The 9,969-nt window shown below is 34.5% G+C and overlaps 1 protein-coding gene across 1 annotated transcript; it reads right to left on the bottom strand.

Annotated features, from left to right (window-relative positions):
- Positions 1 to 3,115: 3,115 nt before the first annotated feature.
- Positions 3,116 to 9,924, bottom strand: LOC128986339 (ATP synthase subunit g, mitochondrial-like). Its single transcript, XM_054406665.1, has 3 exons — positions 9,786 to 9,924; positions 4,120 to 4,280; positions 3,116 to 3,337 (listed from the first exon to the last, which is right to left on the bottom strand). Exons 1-3 carry the CDS (start codon positions 9,802 to 9,804, stop codon positions 3,233 to 3,235), a joined length of 285 nt encoding a protein of 94 aa, XP_054262640.1. The 5' UTR covers positions 9,805 to 9,924; the 3' UTR covers positions 3,116 to 3,232.
- Positions 9,925 to 9,969: the final 45 nt, after the last annotated feature.

Genomic DNA, 9,969 nt, shown 5'->3' with positions numbered 1-9,969 from the left:
TTTAAAATGTACATTGTGTTGTTATCATATGGGACAAGTGAGGAATTTTGATAGCGTAAAACTGTAATCAAAGAAAACCATTGTTCAACTAGCTGGAAGCATGAAGTTGTACAATTTTGATCCAGTTTTCTTTTTAATGACCAGTATTACATTCATAAAAATACAAGATCTTGTTAAATCCAAATGTTTTATACTGAAGTTACATGTTAAGGCATTTATATTTAAATATGGAAAGCTCATGACTATATTATTATATTTTATTCACACTGAGATTAAATTTACATTGAACGATTGTTAAGGTTATTAAACCAGTTATGAATCTTAAACTGTCAGTTTTAAAGTTTACTATCTAAACTTAATAGGGGGTTTCAAAGTGTTTGTGATACCAAGGTTTTATTGATATGCTATAGCTTTATTTATTTTTATTTCACACATTTTAATAATCGGTGAAACTAATTTATTTAGTTACAGAACTAGGCAGTTTTAGGTGGGATTTCAGTGTCTGTGATGTGTATATAGATAGATTATAACTATAAGATAATGTCATTCTTATGTAATTTACTATTTCCAATATTGTTTGTAACAGCAACAATATCTTTGTCCTAAAATACATTTTATTCTCAAATTTAAAACGTTGATCCTGCCTTTTAAAATGTTCACTACCGCAATAGTCCTAAATTTGTCATTCATATGAACCAGCGACGCAAATATGCAACGGCCGGTTTATACCTGTAGACATTAAAATAGACTGACGTTGCAGATTTGCGTCAGTATCCCAATGTTATTAAAAAGCTTGTGTCTTCGTAGCGGTCTATTTAAAGGCCCTGAACTCTCTGCAGTGTTCTACAGGGATGTCTATCGCATACGTGCGTTACTTGGTCATGATTGGCAAAACTGCGTTTTACTTTGCTGCATCACTGGCCCGTGGTCTGCGTGTACTGTCAACCAAGTGACGCCCGGTCTTTGTGTAATACAAAATGTATACCTAAGTCCGTGGCAATGACCGCAGCGTTGCATATATGTGGCGATCGGTAGCGAACATGTTAGTTACCTAGTATTTTGTTATGCTTATTCCTGATTGAGTAATTTGATAAGCCTCTTTCATAGCATTTAAAACAATCAAAATATATTCTCTTGTTCTTCTTGAAAAGTGTCATTTGTATCTTCTTTTACTTTTCAGTGCTGTTAGGTTCAAAATATTACACATTAGTGCGGTCACAAAGAAAATGTAGTATTATAGTTTTATGTCAAATCTAGATCTTTTACAGCCTTGTAGGATGTTATTATTATAAAAAACTGTTAACCTCTTTGACTATTGATTAAACTCCCAATAGTCAATGGTTTAACCTGCCTTAAAAACATTAATTTTTAGGAGGCATTTTTGTCTTGGAATTGCACATTAGTAACGTTTACATATTTTGAATCTGAGTAACATTTGAATTGAAAAAAAATGGCTCATAGAATGTTTGGACTAACAGCAGCCATTTTCATGTTGATAAGCTTTATAAATACACAGAATTACTTACCTTTACTTCTTCGTCCAATGTTTGGGTGTTAGAATATTTCTGCAAAAGTAACTTTTACATACACCCTATAGCAATATATTTTTACATATTTATGTCCACTGTTTTACCTTTCCAAGCTGTGTCAGTGTAAACTCACTGATGTTTTGGATTCCCAAAACTAAGACAAGTTAATATTAGATACAAAATACTTTGATACATACATGCTTAGTCATAGGTTTTTTATGCCAAAAATGTAATGTTTATCAAATATATAATTTTGTTAAAATATTTCTTATTTTTATTTTTCCTGAAATATCTTTTTAATACTCTGCCTTTGTAAGACAACATTTTCACCAGAAAATTGTGGACGTCTGGTAAGTTGCAGAAAAGTGGGAGAGGTCTTAAATTAAAGTCCTTGCCCCCAGGGACTCGGGAAAAATAGTAGAATTCCCATAAAGTTACCAGAAAACGAGATATAACGTAAAATATCCACCATAATAAAAGCATGGTAACTGAAAAACGTCTGCATTCTAATCAGCTGTTGCTTCTTTATTTGCAATGTTTACATTTATTCCGAAAGTCAATGTTGTGAAATAATGTTTTTCAAAACTAAATGTATTTGTTTATTTTTTTTTTGTTTTCAGTTTTTATAATGAGTGAAGTAACTAGACAGGGTAGAGGAAGATCTGCAAACGTGGAAGAGTATCCAGGAACTTTTTGTTGTTTTCCGTTTTTATAATAAGTGAAGTAACTAGACAGCGTATGAGAAGACCTGCAAGACATAGAAGAGTATCCAGGAATTCAACTGACACAAGAAATGCTGAAAGAGAACGTCAAGCAACGTTCGGTGTGAAAAATGCAATAGACCATTGTTTTTTTAGATTTTTATCAAACATCTTAATTTTTACCTTTAAATCTATTTACAATGGAGTTTTTACTTTTTTTAACTGATCCTCTGTCATTTTGTATTATTCTTATTCAAAATTTAATGTAGAACACGAAAATGACATTATCTACTCAAATCCATATACAGGTAATTTAGAAATCGCTGTATTAAGTTTAAAAGCATGGTTATTTTTAAAAAACATAAAATAATTCTTTGGGAGGCTAATTTTTAGACTTGGAACATATTATATACATCATCACACTTCATTTACTTTGTACTTACACCAAAATATTTTTGTCACACTGAGTACCAATCACCCTGTATAAAAAAACCAAGTGTTGGTTATCACATGGCTTTTAGTGGAGATGAGAGTTCTCGACTTCGAGACCCATCCTTTATTTCTATTAGAATAAGTGGACCTGCAGCGTAAGATGGGTATTGAACCACTACCCACCCAGTATCTTGTAGCTAAATAAATGGCTTTTGGGATTGGAGGGGTTTGAACTTAAGAGCATGGGAAAAATTAAAACACACAATGTATGTCAAATCTAGGTGTATGACTGCATCATTTAAAGAGTAAATTAGAGGCCGACATTTTGGATGCGTAGCAGCTATCCATCTTCTGGGCAAACTACTATTCAACTACAAGTTGCACCGAGTGCAATGTTCTCGTGTCCCCAAACAGCCTTAACAGCTAAATATTGGAATTTCAAAATAATTTACATAAAAGACTAACAGAAGACTTTATTTTAATGGTAGTCAATAACAAATATCATCTCAATATGAGGCGGTTTTACAGAACAGACACTAAATATTAGACCGAATTTCTGGATGGTGGTGCTCAAACTTCAACTTTGTATCCAATGATGTTCCTCTTGCCAATGCACTCTCCAACCCAAAACCAGCAGGTGACTTCAGTAAAGACCAGAACGTTCAACCAGGCTTCCTAAAACATAGGGACCATTTCAATAAATACATTAAATTAAACCTTGAAAATACATAAAGATATTTTTCAAATGTAGGAAACAGTCCGTGCAATTAGGACAGGTGTTGAGTAGATAGCTTTTAAATTAATTACGTTAAGTTTAAGTACTGGTACCCCAAAAGATGTAGGGTCGTGACAGGTTATAAAAAAATTTGGCAGTAATCAACAAAACATAAAATTAAAAAGTCTGGGCAGTGCTAAAAATTATTTAAATTATGGGACCAAAGGAAGTGAAGCATCCTTGTATTTCATTCGTCGATTTGAATTGATAAATTTGACTGGGAATTAGGTAAAATGGCCTGCCTCAGGATTTGGATTACTTAACACGCTGATTCACAAACTATTTATATACATTGAAAAAGTTCCAACCTATTAGATTATGATGATATTCAATAGGAAATGCTAAAACAAGTGGTAGGCGATTAAAGATCGTATATATAAAGATAGTTACCATGTAAATTTTTATGAGAGGTGACCATGATGCGGTACACCACCGACTTTGGGATACTGAAGTAGACACATAATATTATATATATGTGTACAGTAGCATACAGTACAATTGTTAAAGAATGTAGGCCTAGTTGAGGGAGCCTAAAATTTTACTTTCTTAGTTTATTCTTGTGACAAACTATACAACAAAGTTGTCTTTTGTGTTTGGCTTGGTAAAAAAAACTGTGTATTCGACAGAAAACTGTAATCTACTATAACAGTTAGTTTTATTCCAGTTAAAAGGTCATACTGACCTTGACAGTGAGGTGCTTCCACTTGCCACTCTTAGCCGCACTCATGAGTTCACCAATTCCTCGGCTGATGGCAGGGATGTCACCAGGGCTGGGTGGGGTCAACTCTACCTTGGCGAACTTGAGGAATGTGGCGAAGTTGGGCTTGAATGACGCCACTGCTCCTGTTACAAAAATAAAATATTAGCTAACTTAAAGAATAAAACATGCACTTGATTCTTTATGCACAAAACCCAACTGTTTAGCCAATCGTAATCCTAAAAATATGGCTGAAAGCTATGTCTGACATCGCTGCAACCTGCGAGACAAACTTAATTTACTTACTAAGTTCCCTCACTCCAGTGCCTTTGGCCTACACACTCAGCGCTGTCATCTCATTCTCGCTCCACGTGCACTGTTATCAGTGTCTAACCTCTTCAATTTAATAAATGACTAGTGAATAAACGTTGTGGAAGTGATGCAGGGAAAGGAAATAAGGAAGAAGATTCAGTGAAAGGAAGCCAGTCTAGTGCAGATAAATGTAGTGGTGAAAAATATAACAAGAAATGGAAAAACATGAGGGTTGTGTTAAAGAGTCCCAGTCTAGTGCAATGGTTGTCGGAGACAAAAGTTGTGGACGTGATATTACTTGGAAAGAAATCAATCAAGTTGATAATACTTTTACTTTTATACTTTCTAATGAAATGGCGACCATACTATGTAGGTATTTTAAGCCGAGTATGAATGGAGATGAGTGTAGGATGAGTGGCACGATCTTGTAGTCTTGTTAGTGACTAAGGCCGACATTTCTTAGACACAGCTGTTAATTAATAGCCCAAACAGCTAATGGCAACTAAGGGACCTACAGTTTATAGTGGAATCCGAACCACATTTTTTCCTTGGTATATACGAATTGGTCTAATTATCAGGATAGTACTGCGGATAGTAGTAGTACTCACTAGTGCGGACGTTAATCCACACCAGGGAGTATCCCATCCACAGTGTATGCCTATAAATATCCACAATCCGTGACCACCAAGTAATGCAAAAGAATACAGTGGTGACTGGATGTAAAAGTGCAATTTATTTCAATACCCAGGATAATTCTAGGTCACCAGTGGTGAGTCGTCTGGTCACAGGGAAGAGTTTCCGGTCAGTCACCAAATGCTGGTGACATTTCCTGTTGACCCTAACGTAATAAGCGCCATAAGAACTAGTGCCCACCAACTAGTCAGGTCACTGGTGACGTCACCGGTGACTCCCCTGGTGACCAAGTGTAATAGGGCCCTTGGAGCCTGATTTTTTAGGTGTACCAGTAGGCCTAATATTTAACTAACCCCTGGGATCTACCAGGTTAACCTTTTAACTCAAGAATTTTCATGTTGATTGTTTGTTTTAAGGTTTTATGACTGGGATCGTAGCGTCATCCTGTAATCCAGCTACTTGGAGGTCACGAATTGTGGATATTTATAGGCATGATCTGTGTATTAACGTCGAGTACTAGGCCTACGTCTATCTGCGGTATTATTCTGATAAATAGACCAATTTGTAAATTACAAGACAAAAATGTGGTTCAGATTCCACTGTAAACTGTAGGCCCCTTAGTTGCCTTTGGCTGTATGGGCTATTAATTATCATTCCTGTCTAAGGAACATGTCAGCCTTAGTCAAATAGAAACAAGACTACAAGATCGCGCCACTCATGCTACACTCATCTCCATTCATACTTGGCTTAAAATACCTACCTACATTCGTATGGTCGCCATTTCAGATTAGTAGGCCTATTATTAAGCTTTGATTTGTGTAGCCTATCGTGTCTGAACCCTAATACCAATCTCAACTTTGAGAGACTAACCTGAGAAGGTCAAATTCAAATAGTTTATTGCCATTAAGTACATGTCATACAATAGGCCAGGTCAATGGAGATATACAATTCATAGTACAATGTACAGTGTCAAGTGTAAATAGGATGAACATGCTATAGGCTACTAATAAACTAATAATACTGGTTTTATACAAAAATATTTTAGATGTATTGATAATGATGGCAATAATACTGTTGTAGTCAAGCAAACAAGTTGGGCAAGTGCCTATATAAAAATAATTATGGCTAAAATTGGCAGTGAGATACAACTTAAAACTAAATGACAATACATTTTAAATAAAATTGACAGTAATAACAGTACGGTATTATAAAAGACTGTTATATCACAGTTTATGAAACCATTGTTACATACATTAAAAACTATATCCTACTTAACAATTAGAATTTTACAGAAAATCATCATGTTTGAAAGACAAAAATTCCTCAATAGAGTAGATTGAACATTCCTGTTCAAAAAATTGGTCAATACATATTCCAACGACTAAATAGGCAAGTTACATACAGTTTCAGGGAGGGCACTGAAAAGTTTGAGTTGTAAATATTTATAGCTGCACTGTGTTGAGGCCAGTCTCAATGATGTTAACTCTAAATTAGGTCATACTCTAGACAAAAGAGGATCAAATGGCTGGAGCACAGGTAAAATGCTGTTAGCTTTAAATTTGGGTACGGTAATTCTTACTTTCTCAGTGCAACCTTGGAAAATTAATTCCCCCACCCCAAACTGTAGGAAATAACACCCTGATTCTGAAAATTATAGGTTTTTCCGCGGACATTGTCAGAAAGCCACGGAAAAACCGAAAAAATATTTTTACTCCGAAATCGGGCAAGTGGGTACTCAAATTAACCGGTAGCGAGCTGAAAAAGATGCAAGAATTTTCAAGATCCGATGAAAAATAACTAAGCTACGACCGGAAAAGTGTTGTTTTGTTAGGCTAGATTACTAACAATAGCCAACCCATGTTATTGATGACCTAACCCAACCCTCGTATGGACAAAAATGAACATACCTATAGGCTAATCATTAAAGTCGATTTCCAACCATATCTCCGTTATTATCCATGGGATTTTGATGTTTTTCCAACATTTCTTTTAAAAAAAAGATAATTTTCAGAATCGCCCTGTTATATCCTACATTCTATTTCATTTTGCAGGGACTCACAAACACTGTTTACGGCGAAGGCTCTATGACTGACAAAATCGGATTGAACTGGATCGAGTTAGGTATCGTTTTATTTTACAGATTCAGAGCTTTCTCCGGAGGTCTGTCTCTAAGCGCTATTCATTTTAGTTCCGAAAATATTGTAGCAGACAGCTGACGTGCGTATTTGTAAACAGCTTGGTTATCCTCGGACCGATGACTGATGTGTTTTATTACGTTTATCATTGTTTTAGTGTTAAAAATCAAAAGTAGTGATATACGTGGTGCATTATAAGAAGATTTAAGTGATTTTGAAGGGCTGGTTGATGATCCTGAAGAAGTAGGTAGTGATATTGATGTAAATTATCAGCCAGATTCCTAGCTATGGTTAGGCTATGCATTCTTAGCTAAACGCTATGTACTGAAATCTGTTTTTTGCCCATAACTTATTTATTTGCAAATCTACTTCCTTATATTATTACCTATATATTTGTAATCCTCATAAAATTTAGAACAAAGTGGCTATTTTCAAATATTTATAGGCCTATAATTTATACAATTACATTGAGCGCAAACTTATTTTTTTTTGAAAATTTTCCAAAATATTTTTTTTTTACCTAAAATTTTTTTTTGAAACAAATGTTCCTTATGTTCTATGTATAATATTGAAGCCCATGATTTTCCAAACAAAATGGTATATAGAACAGTATAATTAACTTTGTTTTCAAGCTTCTCAGATCCGTTTTAATAAAACCTTGCAAATGAGCAAAAAATAGGCAGACATTAAGGCCAAAACAAGGGACACTCGGAGGGTTAAAGGGCAAGATGTATGGAGTAAAAGAGGTGGGCCAGACAGAGCGTTCCCCTCTCCCACCTCGCCTATTGGGCCGAGGCGGTGACGTAACTAAGTTAATTACCGTATTGTAATGATTGTATAATAAGTTACTCTGTTTATTTATGGTTAAACCATCGCAGGCGAAGCCGCGAGTAGAAGCTAGATTTTTTAGTAAATATTAGATACCCTTTAGATTTAGAACCCTTCAAATTATTAAAACAAACAATTATTTTTTGCTAGGCCTATAGATTTTCTAAATCACATTGTTTATGTATATACATATTTGTTACCGGTATTCTTATTACCATCGCAATAGACAACTTAAGCTGGTGCAACGTTGCCACACACCAACGGTGCCGCCTTCTAGATGAGGCTATGGTGCCTTCTGTTCCGGGTGAATTAGAAGAGGCTATGGTGTTAACCTACAGCCTAGGCCTAAGTTATGGCCCTAGTGAAGAGCACACCATAATTAATGGGAACCTACTAACTCCCTGATATTTAATTAGTTGTATCTAAATAAAAAACACTTTCTATATAAGAAAGTACTAATAGCACTTTAGTTTACATCTTACACTCATTCGAATGAATATATCGATCGATATAATGATTATTTACTTTTATAGATGATTTTAATGATTATTTACTTTTACTGATTATAGACTTTTAAGTGGAATCAGCCTCCTCAGAAGAATATCTTTTTATTTAGATACAGATACGTTAAAAACAATTTATTTTGGTGTCATATTTCCTTTCTTGTCTTATGGCCTTATTTTCTGGGGAAGTTCTCCCGACTGTAATTTACATACAATTTTTGTTCTCCAGAAAAGAGCAATCAGACTGATAGCCAAAGTATGGTACAAAAGGTCTTGTAAAGATATTTTTGTTAATTTAAATCTCCTCACTTTGTATGGTCTATACATTTATCAATTAATTATGCTTGTGAAAAATGATGTAAAGCACACAAATAAAAATAGTCAAATCCACAGGTACGACACGAGACGAAAGGATGATTTTCACCGTGTGAGGAGGAATTTCAACAAAACTGGCCGAAGTCCTTTTGTGATGGGGTCAATTTATTTCAACCTCCTACCAAACAATATAAAGGAATTAGAAGGCACTAAATTCAAAATTGCTCTGAAGAATTGGCTAGTTAAAAAAAGACCGTACTCATCAAAAATTTCAGATCTAACCGATTCGGCATAACAATTTGGAAAACTACATTTTGAGTGATCTAAGTTGAGCCCAGGTTTGTACACTAAGAGGTAATATTGTTTTATATATATTGAAATTGTATTCTTTTTTCTTTTATTTGACATTGGTGACTTTTGTCTATGCATTGTATATATATGTTTATGGACAATAAATGATTTGATTTGATTTGATTTCATTCGAACTATCAAGTTTGGTTAGTTAGGTTAAAACCTAACCAAAATAACCAAATGAAATAATCAATAAGCCTATATGGAATAATCTATATATATTTTTCATTCGAATGAGTGTAGGACGTAAACTAATGTGCAGCCAAAAGCTAAAAAATCTGGACAACTTCAAGTAAAAAAACTCTTGTTACATGTGAGTGTTAAGATTTAAAGGGTTATTGTATTTGAATGGAAATAACTAAGCCCTCTTAGAAACTTAGAAAAAGTAATGTTCAGTCGGATCATGTACGCTAATCTGAAATTATCCAAATGCATAGAAGCATTTGGAGGGCATGATGGAGTAAAGTAAGGTCATAAGAAAGCGCTGGCATTTCCAATACATTACTTGAAGCATAATGGCCACAAGGCAATAGGAATCGTAGACAAATAACACATATAAATAGAAACACCTTACCTTTTACAAGAGATGCCATTATGAAATTTAATTATCTTATTATAGAAGACTGGTCGGCTTAAATTTCGGGTTTCGGGTTGACTTGAGAAGCAAAAGCAAAGCAAGCAATTAGAATTAGACAGAGAAGCAGAAGGCAAAAGTAAGAACAAGAAGTTGAAACAATCAGCTGACAGCTTTCTTTTTA

The sequence above is a fragment of the Macrosteles quadrilineatus genome, unplaced genomic scaffold, assembly GCF_028750875.1.
Source record: "Macrosteles quadrilineatus isolate MER2022 unplaced genomic scaffold, UCM_ALF_1.0 Scaffold_2__2_contigs__length_208266976, whole genome shotgun sequence".
NCBI lineage: Eukaryota > Metazoa > Arthropoda > Insecta > Hemiptera > Cicadellidae > Macrosteles > Macrosteles quadrilineatus.
The sequence above is the reverse complement of the archived record's forward strand: the minus strand, read 5'-3'. Positions and strand labels throughout refer to the sequence as shown.

Excerpts from the sequence above, each read along its gene's own strand:
- LOC128986339 (XM_054406665.1), bottom strand. Across the intron at positions 3,338-4,119 it reads GGAAGCACCTCACTGTCAAG|GAAGCCTGGTTGAACGTTCT; the intron begins GTCAGTATGACC and ends CCTATGTTTTAG.